At 45.6% G+C, this 24,432-nt stretch overlaps 1 protein-coding gene across 1 annotated transcript in view; it reads right to left on the bottom strand.

The window, feature by feature from the left end:
• The window catches only part of B9d2 (B9 domain-containing protein 2), a 969,675-nt gene that overhangs the window by 427,920 nt on the left and 517,323 nt on the right, over window positions 1-24,432 (bottom strand). Inside the window, exons 7-8 of the mRNA XM_070527020.1 lie at window positions 22,165-22,204; window positions 4,338-4,407 (exon numbers count right to left, since the gene is read on the bottom strand). Of these exons, the coding sequence (XP_070383121.1) occupies window positions 4,338-4,407; window positions 22,165-22,204 (110 nt within the window). The remainder of the gene's footprint in view (window positions 1-4,337; window positions 4,408-22,164; window positions 22,205-24,432) is intronic.

Genomic DNA, 24,432 nt, shown 5'->3' with positions numbered 1-24,432 from the left:
ATACGGATGTCAGTATTCTGACGTTTTCACAATTCTCCTCTTGAATATTTGCTTAGCATTCACACGTGTAGGATTGAAGGTGAAAATTATTTTAGTTGCCCGAAGAGGAGAGGGAGTTCCGCGTTTCAGTCTACGGTGTATGAGGATTAGCTCGTACTTTGTATTATCTTTGTATAGCACGACAGATACCATGTTAGAGGTCCTACTGATGAAGGTCTTCGTTGGCGATGTACATAAAGAGAAGCATTGCTTGAAACAAAATCCTGTCAATTTGGCCTCCGCTCTCAGCGATATTGCCGTAGCTGATTAGGAAACCCTGAGATAAGTATGGCTTTGTTCTTTTAGACGCTATATCCTACACCTTAAATAGAGGGTGCAAGACTTCCGAAACTGTATTTAGTTGCTACGAAGATTCTTATCTCATGCGAAGCCCATGCAGCGTCGAAAGTTGTCGCGCAGCTCCTGTTTTACCGTGACAACGTTGATGACCCTATGTCGCAGAAAATCCAGTGCCAGCGTCGGGCGTCCAGCGTCGGACGTCGTTGCATCAAAAGAAAATTCGAATCATGCATACCCACGTCCTCCATGTGGCGCAAGCAAGTTATGGAACTAACTGAATTTATCAAGCTAAAATATGTAGAAAAAGTGTGAAGCACGATTTACTTGCAACCTACAGAAATGATAGCGTCAAATTGTAAATTGAATATACGAGAAAACACCATTCTGGTTGGGCGAAAACAAAAAATTACCGACGATTACGTTACTTCCTAATGCGAAATTTGAGCGCAGCAAATAAGCTGTTTCACCTTTTCGATAGATTGAGGCAAAGAAATCGAGCAACACATGTATGCGCTATCACAGAATTTTTTTTTTATTTTTCACACGTATTCCTTTAACAAAGACTCCACTAACAGTTCTTGACAGTCATGAAGGAAGCTTTGTGGTCGGAGAAATAGACTGATATATGTTCGACTTGGTACACCAATGCTTTATTCTCAAAGACGAGATCTATACAAGTGCCTCGCGAGGTTGTCACAGCCGTGGGACGCGTTACGATCGAGAGGAACGGGATGTTCTCCCGCATAAGTGTTAGGAAATTGCTGTTTGTCTTTATGTCAACATTAAAGTCCCCCACTGCTAACATCGGTGTGGATCGATGGACGGTTAATGAGAGTTGCAGGAAGTGCACGACGTCTTTCGTGAGTGCGGTCCTGGATCATCTCGACGGCGGCGACGGTAAGCTTCTGCTTCGGCGGCACGCACCTCTGGATTCTGACGTTGACGGCGCTGGGCCTCTGCTCTGGCAGCTCATTTAGCAGCAGCAGCAGCAGCAGCAGCAGACGGAGGACTTCCATCGGTCGTCTCGCTTATGGCTCAGAAAGAAGTGGCAGATAATTTCGCAGTGGCGAACGGCAGCGGCAGTTTCGGCTCGGGCGGTGCACATATACAGATCCGCCGCCACCGATCTGGCTCTCTGACTGCCACCGCACAGGGCGAATGGCAGCGGCAATTTCGGCTCGGGCGGTGCACATATACTGATCCGCCGCCACCGATCTGGCTCTCTGATTGCCACCGCACAGGGGTTGCATTGGAGGAGGAGCGAAGAAAGGAATTAAGTTCGAGCCGGCGCTTTGACAACCGGAGACTCGCAGGAAGAGGGGGGAGGGGGGCGGCGTGTACACCCAGCGGCAAACGATGGGGGCAGAAGCGCGCGCAGCAAGCGGACAACACGATAAAGGGAGGAGGGAAGAGATAGCAGCGACTGACTGATGCCGCTGACGCCGATAGTGAGTCAACCCCAGCTGCGGAGTTGGTTTCAGGGACAACGCCGCCGATGCCGACACAAACAATATGATACCCTCGCTTCCGCAGCGCTAAGAACCAGGTCTAGCCATGGGAAGGTGGTCACGTATTCGTCGACGTGCCGGGGCCTACGTGAAATAACCGGCGCGTCGGCAACTGAAGAACACCCTATCCGCCACACAAGAACAGGGGGGGGGGGGCGACCCTTTCCTCCTCTTTCTGCATGGCGGCGACGGTGTTCTATGCAGTCACGTTATCTTGACTCTCTAGCGGCGTCAGCGGCATCCAGCGGTATCAGTCGGTCGCTGCTAGCGCTGGGGGGATGAAAGGGGGGCGGAGCTGGTTACGAGGCCGACGACAACGCCGACGACGACGCGAAACCCAGGAACGGACGCCAAAGAGCTGCGCTCTAAAAATACCCTTAATCAGCGTTTCTACGATTCACAGACCGACCGCGGCATCCGCCACATTAGAGGCCACAGAGGGGCGCGCCCGGTTTCTTGCAACACCTCCTGATAGCACTCGCCTCCGCCGCATCGCGGCCCACTCAAAAAGGCGCGTTTCTACCAGAAAGCCCACCTTCGGGCATAGCGTTCGCCGCCAATGTTGCCCGGTAAACATTATGGTTACATATGCTGCAGTTGGCGGGAAGCGTGAGAAGCAGTCACGGATTTTGAAATGCTATCGCGTGCTACCCAAAAGCAAAGCTTAAAGATCCTGCAAATAGTTTGTCCTGTAAAGCGTGCACCGCCGCACTATGGCCCACAGTGCGGCAAAGCAAATTTAAAGACTGCAGGCTCAAGTGTTTCTATTGAATTGAGGGAAAGTGTGCATTAGATAGATGATTTGATCAGTTCTTCGGAATGCGCAAGTATATAGAGTGATAGCTACGGTAATAATAGCCGGAACGTGTGTTCTCTCACCTTACGAGCCAAAAACTGTTTTTGCAGCGAAGCTGTATATGTCTATCCTCCCACAGAGTTTTTAAGAGAAAACCAGTAGGGCATGTGCTGACACCTGGCGTAGCAAGAGGAAAGCTAGGAAACAGGCGGCGAGTAGCAATAAAGATCGTGCCCGAGAGGCCTGACAGCGGACTGGACGGGTGCCGGCGGGTAAGGGGCGGGTAAGCGCAGGTAAGCGGCAGGTAAGCGGCGGGCTCGACTGGAAGACGGGTGGCGCGAATCGGAGAATGCGGCGAAGCGGCGCACGTACCACGGCCAGTAAATGGAACGAGCACAAGGGTGCGTGTGTGAAATTTCAGCGGAACTTTCTGGACAGACATTTCGGATTCAGTTGAGCGGTGTGCGACATACTGTGCTTCGGGAACGATTAGATGGCGATCGGTAACGTTCGAGATATCGCGAAGCGCGAACGTAGTGTGGTTTTGACAGCTGCCCCAGCTGCTGACTTAGCCAGCTGCTCGGTTTGGCTGCGCCAAGGGCGCGCTAATGGCCGTACAAGACATCGATCAGTTGGTGGGACAGGTGATTACTAGCAATCCATCTGCTGAATTTCCGCACCTGCGCAGAGAAACGAATAGGCAGTCAGTATGTTGCGTGCGATGGTGCGGGGAGGATGCATGTAGTGGGTACTGCCGAAGAGCAAGGTGCGAACGAGGCCCAACTTCGGGAGCGCAGAAGCGAACGTGAGTGAGAGCAGTTGGCGGTATGAACCAGTGATGAGCGTGCCGAGGAGGCTGCCAGTAAGCGGTGGTCTAAAACGGAAAGCCCCCCCCCCCCCCCCCCCCAGATCGCGATGCTAATAATGTGGCGTAACGGCGGAGGTACCACGCTCGGAAGGCTGATACTTAGAGCGGTGTGTATGGGCGATTCCACCGACACTTTATGGACAAAACGCTTGGCTTCAGTTGTAGTGTGTGTGACCAAATATGGTTTGAGAAGGACCTATCGGTGACTGGGAACATTTCTTACTGCGATGTTTACAGGTCCGCTGGTCATCTACCTTCGCACGGTGGCATGATCTCGAATTTTATTCAGCGTTAGACAACACCACGAAAGTGGTAAATCAGCCTGGTATGAAAAAAAACCACAGCGCCTTCGCGGCAATGATATAATTCCAAGACAGAATCGAACGCTACGAGCGCACAAGCAATAACCTACAAAACAAGGTTTTATGCGTGCAAAAAAAAGGATCAATAAAAAAAGATTATTGTGAGTTACAGCAAGATTTTGTTTTCATTATTATTACTTTTCTGGAGAGATTCCACAAATTCTATTATACGCACTCGATGAAAAGGAAAGATATTTTCCCGCTGAATGAACTGCAATGGACTGCGCCCTGTCATTCACCATATTGGTTTTCTAGCTATGGCCGTGTTACCACCTCGTTGACCCTTCCTTCCCTGGTAGACGGCTAATAACATGTAGAATGCGAAGAAAGCCTAAAACAAAGGCTTAACCATCTTTTGCCTGCTTAAGCACAACACTAGGGCACACGGCATGGTCCCAAATTATTAAACAAAGCCATTCATCATCTCTTCAATTAGATGAGGAATAAAAACAGAAATGACTCACATGGACGGGTACTCTAGGCGCTGTAATGCTCCTGTCGAGTTGAATCACTCCTCCGCCTGGTGATGACGGTCTAGAAAAGAATGCGATCAAATACAATTTGCAAAAATCTAAGCGAACTTCTGGCTATGAAAAGGTGAGCAGACGAGGCTGACAGTGAACTCGGTGCCGATAAGTTTGTGAGCCAAATTTTTTAAGAAGAAGTTTATATGTGGAACAAGCTCGCGGAGTCAGGGTCGAAGAAGTGCAAAGCGCTACTTAAAAATACCCTGGCCCCTCTGACTACATTATCAGGCAGCGGTGGGTCACTGCACCATTCCTTTCCGATACGAGATTACACAATTGTGAAAGCAAGAAACTGCAAGAAATGTGAAAGCAAGAAATGAGAGATGGCACATTTATAGGTAATAATTTCGTGAAACTCTGAATGTGGGTGACAGACAACAACAACAAAGAAAGACAAGAGAAAAACGAAAGAGAAAGAGGAAAATCTGCTGATCCGTCCAATGATTCAATTCGGCGGAAATAAAATGATTGCATTGGCTGCAAGAAAAAGTAATAAATGCACTAGTAGTAGAGTAAACTCCGGCAACTAAGTGTGTTTATTTCTACAATAGCCAGGGCCATTCCAAGCATCATCAGATGTCGGAACTTGGGTAAAAACGAAAAAAAATCTGCAATTTCCCTTTCGGAACCTTGCCAGGTGGCATCACAAACTGAGGACTATGAGCTAAGCAGGTATACGGGAAGTATTAACCAATAGATGTGTCATTAGAAGGAGCGTTAGAATCAGTCTTCGCACCTAGAGTGGTCGCAGCATTTGTCGCTGATTGCGAAGGCCATCACCCTGACGCTACCTGACTGAATAAGCTAAATTGTACGAATTATGAAATGTTTGGCCATGAACTATGGCGCAAATGCAAGAAAACCACAAACTGTGTTTTACACAAATCGATTCAATAAACCCAGCCCGCTTACACATATGGATCTAAATGAGGTTATGAGGACTCACAGGTCAAAAGCTGGAGGACCACACAAAAGCACCAAACGTATGAAAATTGGAAAACAGAATATTCGGACGCCGCCAGCCTCAGCCCCTGCAAGTTGAGTACACCAGCATGCAAGGTTTTGCACGTGTCACAGTTTATGTATTTCACATATGGGTTCTCACATAATCATGCGGGATAATTGGGTATGTGGCTTAAGTTTGAAAAGTGATTTTTTTTTAAGTGGGGAGGGGCAGTCGGGTAACTCTTGCGAAGGGCTATCCTATAGACATAGTTCTGAGTGACATTGCGGCTGGTTAAAAAAAAAAATTTTCCCGATGGTCGGAGCTCTGGGGTCGTGCCTTCTCCACAGCATATAAGAGTACACATGTGAACAATAGCCAATTTTTAACCAGGAAATGCGAGCAACGTCTGCATCGCATGTCGTCGCCTTAGAACGGCGAGAAGCGGCGATATCGACGATAGAATAGGCCAAGCTCCAATTTGAATGTCATCCCTTTTCCATTCCCCCGGTGTAGGGTTGCCAACCGGACGTTATTCCGGTTAACCTCCGTGCCTTCTACTTTTCTCTTTCCCCCTCCCATCTGCTATGCTGTTCGCTTCATTCACCGCTTCTCTTATCATCATCATCCATCCCAATACTTTCACTCCCCTTCCCTCTTCCCCAGTGCAGAGTAGCAGATTAGAGCGCACTAGCTCAGGTCGACCTCTCTGTCTTTCCTATCAATAAATTTTATTCATTCATTCACGAGTGCACAGAAACACAGACCCCGAAATTGTTGTCCACGAGGACCTATCGTGCGCCGCGGCAAATATTCCGGCGCCACAGCTACAGGTATTCGCAATTATCGCTTCAGTTTTTTCATGTCACTACCACGTATGAGCTCATAGATTTCCGACTCCTATCTTATCATCATTCCCGTGCGGCTTACAATAATACAAAGTAAATGCAAGTTAAAAAACATAATGTTCACAAAATTTCACACAAACGTTTCACAAAAAGGACTACGCACATATAACCCTGACAGGTCTCATGTCCTCCTGGTGCGCAGCACATTCGAGCAGCCAGTGTGTCACCGGAGGGTGCTTCGGGTGCTTGCTCATACTGTCGCCGGTCTCGTCGCGTATCTTCCTTATACGGCGCTGACACTGCGTGCGGTCGGCGCAAGCGCGTTCTAGTTAAGGAATTGCGGGAGTGTACGACACTACCTGTTTGTGAGACCGCTACTTGTCGGTGCTGTATTCAGGCACCAGCATCTGCTTATTATCATGGCAACAAAGCTTAATAAACTTTAAGTTGTTGGTTCATTTTGTCGCTTACCATGTAGCTTACTGAGTCACAGTGTGCTGCCCATTCCACTGAAAGCTTACATAGTTTATCTGTTTCCGGTGACCGTATTCTTCGCGGCTAATCACTGTCACAAAGTCACCGCCGGGCACAGAGCGTCTATACGTATTGGAAATCTGCTGAATGTTATCGCCGATTCAAAAGAAAAAGAAAACTCCTCCAGTACGATTGCTCGCCCAACGCTAACAGTGCTGTACATTCTATCTAGTACGTACGCAATTACTTGCAATAGCACTAGGATGCATGGTGATACATGTGTAAAGAGCGAGGGCAATCGGCCCTCGCTGATTACTGGGCTGACCGCTTCGTGCTTTGAGTGTTACTTTCTTTTTTTTCTGGGCACAACTTCGCCGAATCAAGCTTAGACCATTACCTTGCGTACGACTTTTGTGAAGGTCTTCAAGAAGCTGTTCCATGTCTCACTTCTTAATTATTTAAACTTTGGGGTTTTACGTGCCAAAACCACGATATGAGTATGAGGCACGCCATAGTGCAGGATTGCAAGTTCATTTTGTCCTCCTTGCGTTCTTTTGTGTGCACCACGCGGGTTAAAAAAAATACACTACGGGGCTTTACGTGCCGAAACCACTATCTGATTATGCAAAAAAGAGGTGAGGCGTGCAGACAGCACACAGGAGTAGAGAAGTGGACAACACACCGCAAGGCTTTTTTGCATAATGAATCCTTACCAACTAGCTCAGCTTTCTGTCGTTCTACACTATCTGATTATGAGGCACGCCGTAGTGGGGGACTCCGGTATAATTTCGATTACCTGGGGTTCTTTCACGTCCGACTAAGTTTAAGTACATGGGTGTTGTTGCATTTCGCAACCCAATCTAAATGCAAACACCGCGGAAGGTATTAGGTCCCGAAACCATGGGCTTAGCAGCCCAACACCGAAGCCACAACGCCACCACGGCGGGTTGTCCCTTGTGTCTGAGCATGTAGTGACCGGCGTGATTCACATCGTAGGCGACTACATCCTGCGTGCCAGGCGCCAGCTGAAAGACGAGACGTGCTTTATCTCTTTGGGCGGTCTATTGTCCACCTGAGCGGTCGTCATTACCGCACATTTGAGCCCTTCGAGTAGTGGCTACGTGCCTGAAAGACAGTTTTTATTTAAGAAGATAGAAAGAAATGCTTTGCGACAGCTCCAAACTGTAGACGTTTCAAACGCGCAACGGAAAAGGGACACGTGAACAGTGACGCAAAGTTAACTTAGACCGCCAAAGTATTCTTCAAAGACTCCTTCTCTAAAAAAAAACAAAAACAAACACACACACACAACAAAAAAAGAAGCGTTGATTATGATTCAAGGAAATGGAGGCCGAAAAATTGTATGAGCTTTGTTTTTTACCTTCGCGAAGATATTGTCGTGTAGAGGATTGCTTCATATTAGAGAGTTTTAGCAGGCCCGCAAAGTCATTACGTTTTACTGATGACCGCATTAGCGCAGCGGAGCATGGCAGACGCAAAGCTGATAGCAATATTTATTGACGCTTTGCCCAACAGCAATCCGTTTTAAACATTTTTTGTTGCATGAAGAGCTCTCATTGAAGGAAAATCACAAAGAGAAATGCACTTTAACGACTGCGTTGATATACCGGTAGTTTACACCCGCAGTTTAGAAGATTATGCCAGGGCACAGTAATATTAGGTTTCGCGCTCCCTCTGATTACATTCTCAAACATTAAATTCTGGAGGTTTTCGTGCCAGAACCACAATATGATTATTAGACACGCCGTAGTGGGAAACTCCGAACTAGTTTTGACTGACTGATTACATTCTGAGTCACAGGATGTCGATACGAGTGTTGTTGCTACCATACACCGGTGTTTCGCAAATGGCAAGAAGCTTACGGCTATGATCAAACTTTATTATATGGCTATAGTTCAGGCCGGTTTAACTAAGAAAAACCACTCATAATTCATTGAAAGTTTGCTTATCTTAAGAGGAAGCTTTAGCTCGGGTGCTCCTATATAAATACACGTAAAAGGAGAATTCGTTTTTCTCGGATACCATCGCACCAAATTTGACGTGGTTTACTGCATTTAAAAGAAAAACCTAAACTCTAGTGACTGTTGGTTTCGAATTTTCGAGTTAGGTTGTCAATTCTAATTAAACGTTTGCAAAATTGCAAATTTTCAGGAATCGAAACTACCAAGTTTACAACTCTAACTCAGCAATGAAAAATGATATCACAATTATGCGAATTGCAGCTACATGTCAAGCAGACAAAATTGATATGTTACACCTGAGTCTTAAAAAATAGAAATATGGTAATACAGCTTTTGTAGAACGCTTCTACACAACCTAACCATTTCAAGTAAGCTATAAATTTACATATTGAATTTGTCCGCTATGAATGTCCTATCAAATTTCGTTTAGAGAACCGGGATATCTCTTCTTGTTGCAGAGCTATTAGTTCGTAAACTTCGTGGTTCTATATTTTTAGAAATATCGAATTTTTGAAAACTTTTTAAAGAAAATTCAGGGCCCAAATAGAAATTGAGCTTCGAACCATCCATAGAACTTTTTTTTTCTCTCTGAAGTGCAAGGAATTTCACAGAAATTGGTCGAGGGTTATCTCGTAAAATGGTTTCCCCGTTTTACATGTACTTGGATATACGCGTCGGAGTTGAAACCGAGCTGAAGCTTCCTCTGAGAAACGTCAAGATGGAGATCCTTTACAATGTTCCCAGTAAAATTTGTATCTTCCAAACTTCAGAACTGGTCTCCTATTTTCATCAAAACGGTTTCGGCGTTTTCGTGCCTAATTAACTGTCAAGGAGGTGTTCGATAGGATGGGCTTCGTAAGCGTCCCTTCTGTGACGGCGTGGGTGACTCGCTGTGCCGTACTTGCAAGCTTATTCCTGCCTTTGGACATTCGTTGTTCTTGTAAGTAAACTCCACAACTTGGATACATGATCAAGCAATAGAAATATATTTTGTACTTAATTTTCTGGTGTGCCAACATTGACGCCTGAAATCTTTACATGGTTTCTGACTATTCTCAAAGCGACATTCATTCACTTTTCTATCCATCACTTCACAACACATTGTCACGGGCAAAGTACTTACTCTATCACAGTTATTGCAAATCCGCGATCCCAGCGGCAGTGCTCGCTGAGTAATAGACGCGAATCCCGAAGGCTTTGCTTTTACTGGATGCAGGAGCCGGAAGCACGCCATGGCTGCCACAATTAAAACACCACTTGTTCACTTCCGCATAGATGCACCGATACGCTAACGAAAGAAGCAGAAAGAAGAGGCGACCGTTAACAAAGCCCGCACATGCATTGTGTTCTAGGTGAAAGTTTTCTCGCGTAACTCGGTATTCTGAGGCACCGTGAATTGACTTCGAACACTGTGGCAGGCCCCATTGGACGCAATAAGCTTTTGGGACCTGCTTATTTCCTTTGATTGATTTATTCGCCATCCGTATTGTTTAACAGCTGCATTCCTATCCAGCAAGGGGGACTGGCCGGCATGTTATATGGGCCACAATGACATGGTTACAACTTCTAATTAAAAAGAAGGCTCTTTGACGCTAATTCTGCCCACACACAGAGAGACACACAAAAAAAGTTCCGCGACAAGATTTAACACGGTGTGAGAGTACTGCAGAGGCACCTGTTCGTTTTGTTTAAGGACAGAAAAAAAAAACGAAAAAATAAATGACAAAGGGTCTAATTAAATGACCATGCAAAAACAGAAAGTGACTCGTCGTTCCGGTAGCGTGAATAAAATGCCCCTGGCGGAGCGACTGAAGATAATGAAGCCGCGCTCCTACTTACGGTTGCCCGGCATTATACCGCGTTCCCACCAACATGCCTTGACAAATTTGCAGCCGAAGAAAGTGCTCCTGTGGTCCTTCCCATTGTTTGGGGTGTTCCCATACACCTGTCCGCAAAGAGCCTTCCGAATCTTTTTACGCGCGCTGAAAATGCTCGCGTCTGGAAGCTTATTTGCATATTTACTGAATTGGTTCGGCGCGTTCACGCTTCTAACGAACACTTTTCTTTTTACTTCATCGATGTTTGGTACTGAAGTCGCGGCATTCAGCTAGAAGCTGCTCTTTCTTTTTGATGTTTTTTTTCGAAGACCAGTCGCCCGCATTCCATTGTTTGCGAACTCCACCAAGATGGTGGAGTTGCCATTACCATAATGTATAATATGGAAAGTTACAATAGAAGCTGACGTTTGCCTGAAAAGAAAGATTGAGACCTTTGATCAAATGCTAAAAGTAAGGATGAGTGAATTTGAATTCTAATACTTTAGAAATGTTGTCCGAGAAAGGATATTTGCTGAAGGGTAAACCATGGGCACTTTCTAGTGCTATTTCTTCTTCTTTACGCAAATGATGCAATGCAATCTACAGACGCATATTGGCTCGACGAGGAACAGACTTGAGCAACAGCAAAATAGGAAGGAACCGAATGGGAGCTGAAGTCTTTCTTTCCTCGTCACGCAAGTATGCCACCCTTGGTCCTCCACAAACTATTGCAGAGACAAATTTTATTGAAGCTTAATGAACTCAGACTAAAAACATCAAAGAACTAAAACAGATTATGTAGGTTCAACCTAGATGTTGGAGGCTTTGTGAGACTAAGCTTTAGTAAAGTGGTAAATAAATGTTAGGCAACTAAGGCCATAAGTACAATTGTGTTACTTTCTCCCTATGGAGCGTGTGATGTCGTGGTATATGTATCCACCACAGAGGTCACATCTCTAATATAATTCAAGCTCTATGTCTATGCAATTTTTATGCGATATTTAAGAGGACCCAAGGGTAGTGGTGGAATATGCGGATCACACGCATGACAACGACAGAATGACGACTGTGGCATGACCACTACGGTATAACAATAACGACGACGACAACAACGTGATTCCAACTGAATGACGAAGCTTAAATCACTTCGACGGAATGACCATGATGGAGCGACCACGATGACATGACGACAGAATGACCACGAAGGCATAACGAAGTTTGACGACAAAGGAATGACTGCGATAACTTGATGAAGGACTGGCGACGATGAAATCATGACATCAGCTCATTTCCTGGTACTTGCATTTAGGGCACATGAAGCTTCGTATACAGTGTGTCCCAGTACGTTAGCCAAGCAGCTCGATGAAAAAAAAAATTGAAAAGCACGGGTGCAAAATACAAAGACGACCAATATATATATATATATATATATATATATATATATATATATATATATATATATATATATATATATATATATATATATATATATAATTGTGAGACGAGGTTTAGGCAGCCAGTCTCTTCATTCTCTCGAGTGACAGCCCCACCACCAGGCCCCAAAAGATGATGAGTATGTACACGTGAGAATATGAAGCGTATGAATAATGCTCACAATATATATATATATATATATATATATATATATATATATATATATATAGAGAGAGAGAGAGAGAGAGATAAATATATATCTATAGATATATTCACCTGTGTGGAAATGACCTACGACATACGAGAAACTCTGGGGGAGGTCCGCAGAAACCTTCGCCTTAAAAGGGAGGAATTGTGACACGCAGGGGTTTGCGAATTGGTTACGAATGGAAGGCACTGTATTGGGTTTTATGGCGCATAAGCAACTCAGGCTACCATGCGCCAAACGGAAGGGTGCCACCAGCTTATTGAACCAAATCGAATGTTTCCAATACTTTTCGAACACTAAACAGCCGTTGTCACCATCGCTCTTTATGTCCTAGTATATTCACAACGTTAACAACTTTTTCTCACTAAACTGCACGTCATGTACCATTGCTTTTTAAAAGACAAATAGAGCATCAGAACGAGTACTATATACGCGTAGTGAGGTCTCCTTGGCAAGTGCAAATGGTAGCAGTTTGCACTATAAACTTTGGGTGCTTGAGTGAGATACAGCGAGCTCACTGTGTAACTTTCGCTTTTAATGACTACTATTACCACCTGGATTAAATTTACCGGACAGTTGGCGGTTTAAAGTACTTGAAAACTATACGAAATACATTCGTACTTCCGAATAGCGACTACTGAACCACTACATTCGATACGCATTCACGGCATCATTCGAAAGCTTCGAGTATTCGCACCCAATTTGTAATCAAAGACGGCCAAGTTGAGAGGGAACGCATGTTAGCGTCATATCGAACCTTGGACACCAATAACGTGTGCCTGCTGTCGAAAGACGAGAACCTCTGACTCTACAGTTGCTACCCTGAAAATTTTTTGAAAATATATTCGAAGTAAAGATGGTTGAAGGCGACTTTCAGTGCCTGGAATTTCTGAAGGATTAGATTAGATTATTGGATTTTACGTAACAAAGCCACCATCTGATTATGAGGCACGCCGTAGCGAGAGATGCCCGATTATATCTGTACCACATGGGGTTGTTTAACGTGGACCTAAATCTAAGTACGCGAGTGTTTTACCATCGAAAAGAGGCCGCTGTCGTCGGGATTTGATCACGCAACCTTGTGCTTTGCAGCCAAACACCATAGCCGCCATACAACCACGGTGGAGGAGGACGAAAGAAAGTTGAAGCGAATGAAAGTACTCTTTTCCCAGGCACGCTCCTCCTCGCCGGGAATCTGGCAGATCTGGCATCGCGAAGTTTTAACTTCCTTACTCTTCGTGTGCTTTTGAAGACCTTTCCGTATCGGGTACGTCTGCGGAATCCCTCTCTCTCTCTCTCTCTCTCTCTCTCTCTCTTTCTAGCCTGTATGGCGGGACGATCGCTAAGGCAGCGCAGTATCATATGCGAGAAAACTGACGATGATGATCATAATGGTGATAAGAAATGATGACAAGAGTACTTGATCGCGCTTTTCCGGTGACCACTTTTCATCGGCTAACCAATGCTAAAGGTTGTCGCTGAGCGCAGGACACTCCTCTCCGTGTGTCGCCTAATGTTGTCGTCGATTCTGCTTGTTGTCTAGGCCGAACCTTGTGTAATACGAATGCGTGCGTGACGCGAATTTCTGAACGCACGCGTGCAGTGGCGGTTACGCTGGCATCAACGACAAGTAATGTGCAAGCAGCCAACGCGCCTGACCCGCGCATCAGATTTTCAACGATTGCCGACTGCACACGCCGATATAACGTTTGGCTTTGAGCGCGGGACTTGCTTTTGTGGGCACAAGTTCACCCAGTGAAAAGTAGGCATTGCGACTAAGAGTTTTTACTGCTGCGGTTGTTCACCATCACCTAAGGTGACACTACGATGACGATTAAAATGATTATTACAATGATGATGATGAAGCTGACGATCTTGATGAAGACTATTATGTTGATAATAATACTGACGGTGGCGTCGATGATAATTATAATAGTGAATGTGTTGGGGAATCGCGCCCCAACTTTTAACGCGATTGACCATTCTTTGGAACACCTCCCACACTCTCCTGGGCTAATTCTGTGTCAGCTATGGATGTCTCTACAATTGTTTTCCCACCAACCCGGGGTACGGGTAGTCCACGTAAGGTCGAATGAGAAGGCATCGAATTGCTGTGCTGAGAGAGGCGGACTCGAAACCGACCGTCAAACTTGGGTGACTTAGTATGTGGCACTGTGTGCCTACGTGACGCCCTTCGACAAACGTCTTTGACGCCGACGTGGGACACCGGGGATGTGGCGCTGGATATGTGGCACTGTATGTGCGCCGCTCTTCAACAACCTTCTTCGACGCCAACTTGGGTAACTAGGTATGTGCAACTAGGTATCATAGAAATTATTATCACAAAAATCACAAAAATGTTCCATTAAATTTCTCCGACAGTCAGGTAGTTCGGTGGCAATGAAGCCAGGCAACGCGCGGTCCTTACGGCACCGCCGTTAGGTGGCGCAGAGTGTGCAGTGGGATGCACGAGAGAGGAACCCGGCTGCATACACGTTTGGGCGTTGGAAATACGGCGTGTCGCAACGTTGCTTCAGTGCTAATCACATTAACGTCCCCACGGTGACATGGGTTCTGCGGTAATTTTTTTCGACTTACCATTAAAGCTCGAAACGAAAGACAAACAAACAAAATTACATACAAACAAAACAAACAAATGCAGCAGGCGCTCAAAAAAAAAGAAGAATGAGTATTTACGAAGTGCCCAACGCCGTTGTCCACTGCAGTACTGCACTGTTGTTACCTCCGAGATACGCAAACGCCGCACTCTCAAGGCTCTTTCAAACGCACGGACTCCCGCACGAACTGCATGCTAAGAAGCGCAGTTTGCAACTGCTTAGCTCATTTGAATATTTGTGCCATCGCACATAAATTGCAAATCATGTAAAAAGGGAGACACTATTGATCATCACTTCACTGATTGCTTGGAGGAGGAGGAGGAGGAACTTTATTATTGCAGAAATGATTGCTTGGATATAGTTTAAGCTATCCCATCCTCTCTGTTTCTCTACCAGGTGATCGGTTTCCCCATCTCACAAACACACACTTTTTTCAACTTTGACGATCTTAACGCAAATTAAATAGGAAATGCTGGCTTGCACAGTCTCTTGATAACGGAGGACCAGAACGACAGATAGAAATGCCGAACCGCGCAAGCAAGATCATCGTTCTGGAACAGATAATATACATACATGCGATATGCGAGTGCTCTTGCCATGCTCTCGACCGGATTTATCTGTTTGATTTGGGTTTCATGTCCCTTGATCCTTGGCTTATGATGTGTTTTATTTTTATGAAGCGCCTTGGTTTCCGCTTAAACATAAATAACAAATAAAGAACGATCTTGCGAGAGTTCGGTTGCCCCCGCATCCAGCTTCCCACCGCTCATCGCTACAGAAGTAGCACAGGTCGAATACCCGTGGTCAGTGTCTTTTGTTCTTTGCCATATTGTGAAGGTTCAGCTGCGGATGAGAAGGTACCTGATGATTACGGCACGATGACCGCACGATGACGATGACGACGACCGTGCTACGGCACGCACGAGCGGGACACAGCGTACTCCGCTTGCAAATGCTCAACCACTGTTCCAATAAATATTGACACCAACAGTCTCCCAGGATAAACCGACTCCATCGCTTTGAGCCTAAAGCGTCTACAAGCGAGCTGCAGCCGGCTCGATTTATTTTCATAAGGACGATGCACACGCTGTCCACAGAGTCGACGAAAGCGGGCGTGAAAAGGTCAAAGAAAAAGCGAAAACAATCTAGATCGCCGAACTAAGCAAAGCGAAGACATGAATACAGTGGCGATAGAGGGAGAGAGACAGAAGGATCTTGGCAACGGGACAGGAGAAAGAACGCAGGAACAGGGAGGAGCCGAAAGAAATACACAGCTGAATAGGAGTACGGAGGCAACAGTGATATGAATATTTACTCCGACAGGCGCCAAAGAGACTCCTGCCTCGCTATAGCGCCCAGCTTGCCACTTGCGGCATTCAAGTCACTCCAGTGGCCATCCGTATGAGGCCCATCTTTTGCACACACACACACGGACGCTCTGATGCAGAAAACGGTTGCCGGGGAGGGTGAGGGGGGGGGGAGGGCAGCAGCACGAAAGCAGTCGACGGGGTAATCGAACGCCGACGAGGCCCATACAGAAGCAATACCGAAGCGCTGGAGGTGGCTACTACTATAGAGACGGGGGAGGGGGGGGGAGCATACTTTCTTTTGGGACATGCCCCGAAAAGGAGATGGGCGCAGTTTTCGGTAGCGCTATACACAGCGCGATCCCACGGCCGTTGGCAAAGAAAAACACATATACACGCGGGTTTAGATAATACGGTGCAGCGTTACCGGAACCTCTGCTTGGGTGTTGGCCGGTGCCAAAAGATTCCTTGCGCTCGAGGAGAGAGTTTCGATCCTTACATGGGCTGAGCAGGATGGACTGTTGGGCTTGCTGGGTTCGGCATCAGGAATGGTACAGGAGCGCAAAAGGCGTGGCTGTGGACGGAAGACGAGGCAAACGAAGTGAGGTTGTCTTCCTTACACGTCTCTGCGCAACGCGAGCATTTTTCTTCGTTGCTGTACATAGGCTGGTTGGTTTTTAGTTGTTTGCTCTAGGGGGAGACCGTTACGCTTCCTTGTAGTGTGCGTATCCGTTGCTTTATCCACGTTAACATCGCAGCGACACCTTGCCTGACATAAAGCCGTTATTTAGCCATGACCTCTAAAGGCCCAGATTGCAAATACGGCATTTATATACTGTGTAACCGCGAAATAAAATGTTTGTTATATTTATTGAATGTGTGTGCATGTGTATATGTGTGTGTTTTATGCATACATGCATGCATGTATGTATGTATGTATGTATGTATGTATGTATGTATGTATGTATGTATGTATGTATGTATGTATGTATGTATGTATGTATGTATGTATGTATGTATGTATGTATGTATGTACCCGCCGTGGTTGCTCAGTGGCTATGGTGTTGGGCTGCTGAGCACGAGGTCGCGGGATCGAATCCCGGCCACGGCGGCCGCATTTCGATGGGGGCGAAATGCGAAAACACCCGTGTGCTTAGATTTAAGTGCACGTTAAAGAACCCCAGGTGGTCAAAATTTCCGGAGTCCTCCACTACGGCGTGCCTCATAATCAGAAAGTGGTTTTGGCACGTAAAACCCCAAATATTATTATTATGTATGTATGTATGTATGTATGTATGTATGTATGTATGTATGTATGTATGTATGTATGTATGTATGTATGTGTGTGTGTATGTATGTATGTATGTATGTATGTATGTATGTATGTATGTATGTATGTATGTATGTATGTATGTATGTATGTATGTATGTGTATGCGTGCGTGCGTGTATGCATGTATGCACTATATATGTATGTACTCACGCACACATGCGGCAAAAGGGTATAGCGAATAATAAGCTTATGAGAAAATTTAGCAAATTAACTCGTAGGCAGCAGAGCGATCCATCGTTGCCCGGCGTGGCGGCTCAGTGGCTATCGCATTGCGCTGCCGAGCTCGAGGTGGTAGGTTCGACTCCTGCCGCGGTGGCCGCATTTCGATGGGAGAGGAACGCAAAGGCCCTCTTCTACTTGGATTTAGGTGCACATTAAAAAGTACCAGATGGCCAAAGTTGCACCGGCGGAGCTAACAGGGACTACGCTAAATTATGAAAGGACGCTTTTTCCACCCCCCTTCTCTGGCCTAAAGAAGATGGCAATTCTGGGGGGCTATAGTCGTATATACGGTGTCAACGGGGTGGGCGGTGACGTCAGCCCTGCCGCCTCGTATCGGCGCACGATTCCAGCTTTCAAAAAGCACGTCTCACTTTACCTGCGTCACTTGCGGAAATGCAACCGTTAGGGTGAGGACACGTGGAGCGTGTGGGAAAGCCCGCTTACGGGAAGTTCGCGCATCCTCCATTGTTAGGCCAGTTGGTCTTGCATTGCTGATGCGGAAGACGAGCGCGAGAAAATGACAACACGCACATGAAAAAAAAAAAAAAGAAGACGGAGACAAGTCAAAGTCAATCCATAGACCCCACTGTGGCCTGTCTCAAAATCATATTGTGGTTTAGGCACCAAAATTCAATTTACAGCGAGCCATTTGCTCTTGCACTGTTACGCTCCCTTTCGGAGAGCGGTTGAGGGAAAGTTGGAGTCCTCGCAGCACTGCACGCTTTCCGCGACCGAAACTACGGCAGATCGCGCACTCGCTCGCAAGGCTTCTTTTTTTTTTCCTGCTTATGCATCGGCTTAGCGACGACGATCCGACGGAGGCGTGACGTCGTATACACTAGCTACGCTCGACGTACTCCGGCCATCGCTCTTCATACAGCGGCTGCTTCATAACGAAGCCTGTCAGAAGCGAGGCCAAGACGGCGCAACTTTGCTGGGCCCGTTCGCCAGCGGAAAAAAAAAGGACTTTCGTTTTGCTTCGTGTGATCGACTAAGAAAAAGAAAAAAAGGAACACGGAGGGCGGAAATAAACAGGGCAAGCAGACTGCATTCATGAAAGGTAGGCGGTGGAGAGGGAAGACGCGAAGGGTTGGGGTCTTTCGACGAAGGTCTTCCTGGGGCGGGGGTGGGGGGCGAGATAAATATGATACGAAGTAGCACATATAGCCCCGAATACGAAATAAGAAAAAAGGAAACCGTTCAAATGGAAGCAATTGCGAAGTGTTTCGTGCATGGAAGCATATGGGCGTCATGGAGCGGAATGAAAGTGGAAGAACGAGCTATAAATAAAAAGAAATGATAGAAGTAGGGAATAGCGAATATTTCACTCCGGTACAGTGGAGACCCCATCAAATTTGAAGGCAGGTTTACGCCGCATAACTCACTTATCTCGAAACATATTCGGCCTGAACCTCTCCTACGTTACTGGCGCCGATCGGAGGCGGGAGAGAGAGAATGTGCCGAAGTGAACCATAGATCAGAAGAAGACGTTCAAAACATTCAAAATTTAAGAGAAAAAGTTTTTAAGAACATTCCAGTTCCTCTTTTTTAAAATTCCCTTCCGATTGCAGTTTGTTTATCTTCGTGATGTAGCAGCCTTTATGAGGTTGTTCAGATCGGCTGTGGAAACTTCCACATTACTGTATTTCAGCGATGGATCCGAGCTAATACGGCAAGGTTGCCGGCATACGTGAACGGTACGAAATGAAACGTGCCAGGCATCGCCCCTTTTCAATTTTCCAGCCTTGCGTCATTCCAGTTTCCTGCTCCATAAAACTCAATGACGTTCATGAAAAAAAGAAAATGACATAGAACTACGTATTCTTCATGTTAGAACTACAATAGGATAAGTTGGTTCCTGAGTGCTTCTTAATTTTGATATATTACGTGACCATCGTAGGCAAGTAGTAGGAAGAAGGAAATGGAATTATGCGTCACAGCAATCTCGAACGCGTGCGAAAATTTCGCGACAGTTATGGACTCGGAGCTCGGAGCACAAGGTCGATGCAAGGGAGGCGACGTTGCCAGTAATTGACGCTATTAACCGGAAACAGGCGCTTTTATTTGGTTCTGAAATTTCAAATTTGTAATATGTGCACCGCCGTTTAAGTCGTTAGATTGTCCGAATGAAACACGCAGTATTTCAGTGCAAGATTATAAAATCGAGTAGCAACGCCGCTCTAAAGTTTCGGCACCATGCAGCTGGTTGTGACGGCATAGCTTCTGTCAGCGTCTGCTCGTTTCTAGTCAACTGGTTTCTGGGGCATTCAACGTCTACATTGCGCCGTAAATGAACAAGAGGATCAACCTAGAAACCTTCGGGAACTTTCCGGCGCCCAAACAGCTCGAACTCCATAAAAGAGGCAGAGATTCATTACGTCCCACGGAAGCAGTGGCGGTGAGGTTTCCGCGCGGAATTCAGAAATCGAAAGGACACTTTGACTTTCACCAATCCAACAGTCTGTTTCCATGTTTCAACGTTTCCAAACGGCGACGTACAAGAAAAATAATTGGCCTCAAATTAGTCGTTGAATTTATCTGATTACGCAGGCAGCAGAGCGATGCACGGCTGATGGTGCGATCCCGCTGTGACGTAGCAAGGTGGCGTAAAATTTAACTGGGCTATGAGGTACGATAAAAATGTCCGTATCGATCCTGCTGCCGAAGTGAATGCTCCTCTAATTGGGACATCTTATTCTGTTGTAGCGCAGGCTGAATGACATGGACAACGGAAAGGCACATTTGACACACACAGAGCGCTATAACTTTTAACAATTATTGTTGAAAGTTATAGCGCTGTGTGTGTGTGTGTGTGTCAAATGTGCATTTGCATGGTTTTTGTCGTTCAGCTTGAGCTAGAACAAAATGAGATATACCGGACAAACAAGCCCCTACAGCTATCCTCATCGAATCGGGAGTCGCACACAGTGCTAATCGGTTTAGGATCACGAGAAAAGAGAAGTGCTACGGCAGCCTAATTTTGCGCCACCGTGCTACGTCACAGGAAGGTTGCACCGCGCTCGTCGTTTCGCTCTTCTGCGTACGTAATCAGGCAACTTCAACGACTCATTTTAGGCCAATCACTTCGGTGTACATGGACGCTTTGAATTGTTGAAACACGGAACTAGACTGTTATGATAATTCTCTTCAACTTTGAAGTATAAATTTGTGCCGTAAATCTTGCAACTAAGAAGGTAATCATTCTATAATTAGTTTACTTTGTGCATGGTTTGCTTTGGTTTTTCTTGCAGATGATGTCTGCCATGGCAGATTGTTATTATTTTGATATTAATCTTTGTTGGCATTTAAAAAAGTGTTCGAAGCAGAAAAAACACTGTATGTGACTATGGACAGTATGACACTACAATTTAAAAGTGCGTAGACACCTTACTTAGACAAATAAAAGTTCAAAGAGTTTAGCTAAATATAGGAGAGAGAAAGTTACTTCCACATAATTTGTCTGCCAGCACTTCGTTGTTCTCAAAGCGTAGGTGCCCCAAGAGTCTGTCCTCGACTTCCATCTGTCGATGCAAATTGTTGCGCATGGCTTGAAGCAGCAACGATCACTCCTCAAGCTATGCATCATCATAGTATATGTTTCCATCTCTCTTTCTCTCACAAACAAATCTGGATGCCACGATGGTCTATCCCGTATCATGACAAGAGCAATTTTCCAGCAGATCAGTACTTCTTGGGTACATCAGATGCTGATCAGATAGACCAGGTAGCAACTCATGCCTTACACCGTCAGTTTTACTCGACAATACATTCGGCGTCGTAACCATCCCAAGTTTTACGAAACAAGAGCTATACCAGGCAAGTGGCCGCGCTTCAAGGCAATCTGTCCGATTGCTTCCTCGGCAGCAAGCGCTGTCGATCTGGTGATTGCACCGAGCTCAGGGCAGCCCGTCCAGACGTGCACAGACTCCAGTGTCCAGAATACTCCAGAACAGGAACAGACATTTGCTTGTTTGGTGTTTTTTTTTTTATACACGAAACACCGCATACCTTGAAATTGAACATGACGGCTTTGCGATCGAACCCTTTCATGCTCGTGGCGATGTCTGGACGCGCATATTTCGCTCGGTGTATCAGACGTACGGAAATAAGGAAAAAGTAAGACTGCGCCAGCAGTTCCCTAAGCTCAGTTCGTTTCTGCAGGAATTTCAATATCTGCGGAACAGTAGCAGGAGAGCGAAATAGCAGCGGAAGAAAAAAAAATTCGTGTGTTCATGCCCTGGCTATTGTCGGAATGTTGCGCATTGATAAGAAACTCACTGTTGTTGCTGTTTTGCATCCAACCGTTGCATACGTAAACGTGATTGTATTAAAATAACACAATGCGCACCTTAGCGCTCAGGCATAGTGATTGCTTGTGCAAAAGCATACTCTCTATTGAGATCGATACGGAATGGTCAGAAAAAGAAAGAGGAATACCAAATACAGCTCGTTTGTTCGGAATTATTTCTAATACACAAACGTGACTTTATTCCGGTATTCAGTACGCTGCGGAGTGAAAAGAAAGAAATAAAGAAAATCAGCAGGATTCAGCGATTCGTGCAGCTCTGAAATTACTTACCGCAACAGCAGCGGGTCCTCACAGCAAGTCCTGCCGTTATCTAAGAAAAAAAATAACATCTTTATTTGAAAGGATACGGACGACATCGTCTTTGTTCGCTATGTCCGCTTCATCCTCGTGCTAGTATCTCAAATATAACGCACGCAGAAACGCCAGTCCCTCTCGCAGTCTGATTGACAGGCAACCTTCTCTTCGCCCTATGCCTTCCTCGATATCACGCCGCACTCCTGCCTTCCCGAAATTGCAAAGCGAGAAATTCGACAGATTGCTCACTGGTTAAGACCGCCCGCTCGCAAATGCGCAAGTTCTTAGCAGAAACGAATACCATGGAAATCACTTGGCCAGACTATTGGTAGCCCAGCCTCTGCTTAGAGGCTGTAGCCGCATTGCAATCACTTACAGAGCACACGCCTCGCAGCCCTTGCGTTGAAGGGCTCGGCAGTGGAACTAGTGCTGCTATAAATTAACGCGTTTTAGTATGTTATCCTTCACAGTGCACTTTTATAACCGCGGGACTCACTTTTCATTGACACTATTTTAATAGATACACATTTTACGCAATTTACAGCGAATATTTTAGGACAATATACAGCCACTCGATTTCCACCATATTCAACTATTCTCATTGCCATTCATCGCCAAGTGTCATGGCGGTCTCTGGCCATTTCTGTCCTTTGCGCCAAAAAACAGTATCCATCAATCAAATCGAATGCGCATTGTCGCACTGTTACGAGTTCGAACAACGGTGGCAGTTGACATTGAAGTTTCCGTTTTTCATCAAGTAGACAGTAGTCTTCGCAATATGTTGAGGGTGAGCAGTGGGCTTGATGATGATAGCGTAAACGAACGGGTGGACACAAGACATTTATTTTTTTCCCATATATTTCCTACTGTAGTAATAATAATGACACCAAATGCATTGACCTTCTTGCTATATTTGGTGATCGGTTTCCGAATGCACATAAGTAAATGCGCCAACAAACAAGAGACGATGGAATTCTCGCGCTTTCCTCCCTTCCTCGTTTCTTATAGCGCCCTAGTCCTGAAACGCGTTGAACAAAAAATTTTACCACGACACCATCGAATGACGATTGTCACGCTTTATCTTCCCGTTATACTTGCAGGGGACGCTTACTAATTAGCTCTATCAGGTAATGCTAAGAAGCTTCCGAGTAGTGTGACGTCAATAATAGAATCACATCACGTCTCGATGGCAAATTAATGTTTTCAGCCGATCAATCAATCCCATCAAGTCTGGCCGAGAAAAAAAATGCTAAAAATGTCGGATGCGTGAGATGTCTAAAGAGATTAGTAAAACGAAGCTAGCTTGCTTTTACTACGGAAACTGTCACGGAAGGTATCACTACTATCAGGGAAAGAGTACGTATCTCGGTATAACAGCGGCGGGAGTCACCTATACTGGGGAAGTGTCTCCTTAAAGCCCTTGCGAGGACAGATATCGTGCACTGATATCAGGATCGGCTCATCAAGTATTGGTGGGCGAAATGGTAGCATCCGCAAACCATTGAAGCGCATTGATGGTTTTTCTGCTCTCCTCCTCGAAGCTGATTGAAATCGATATCGTTGTTAAGTTGCCGACTTCCATTCTACTTTCGCCAGGATTTGGCAGTCAGTGATACCACTGTGTCTGGGATTCGCCCAGTCTACTCGACAATACAGCCGTCCATGCAAAGTGGAGGCAAGAGCCAATGCAAGCTCAGCGTTGAGGAACTGGCGCAGAAGTCTTATGTGAAAGAATACGAAAATGCATTTCACCGTAGATATGAATTATGAAGCTTATTGTAAGTTTGTGTGATTAGTTTGACTAAGACTACAGATAGTAGGGATGTACTGTTTCTCCCATGGCAGCGAATATGGGATGGCGTATGCTAAAGTACGATACATATCTTCTGAAGTTTAAATTTCGTATAACTGTTGCGAATAAGGATAGCACCTCGGGTCTTTAGTTGGGCCTTAAGTCCGACGCTTTGTTTGCAACAAGAAAGAAAGGGATTTTATATTTTGTGACGGTGTGCTATTGATGTGATGGACGTTGAAGCAATGTTGTCAACTAGGAGAGGGAGATTGCAGGACAACTTACATTTATTTATTTATTTATTTATTTATTTATTTATTTATTTATTTATTTATTTATTTGAACATACTATCGGCCCTTTACAGGGCCAAGATAGGAATGAGTACAATAACGTATTACATGCTGTACAACAACAAACACTAAACACACAGCAGTGCATATGATCAGGTATG

Source organism: Dermacentor albipictus, chromosome 10, assembly GCF_038994185.2.
Source record: "Dermacentor albipictus isolate Rhodes 1998 colony chromosome 10, USDA_Dalb.pri_finalv2, whole genome shotgun sequence".
NCBI classification, from domain to species: domain Eukaryota; kingdom Metazoa; phylum Arthropoda; class Arachnida; order Ixodida; family Ixodidae; genus Dermacentor; species Dermacentor albipictus.
Note: the sequence above shows the minus strand (reverse complement) of the source record. Positions and strands in the feature narration are given on the sequence as shown.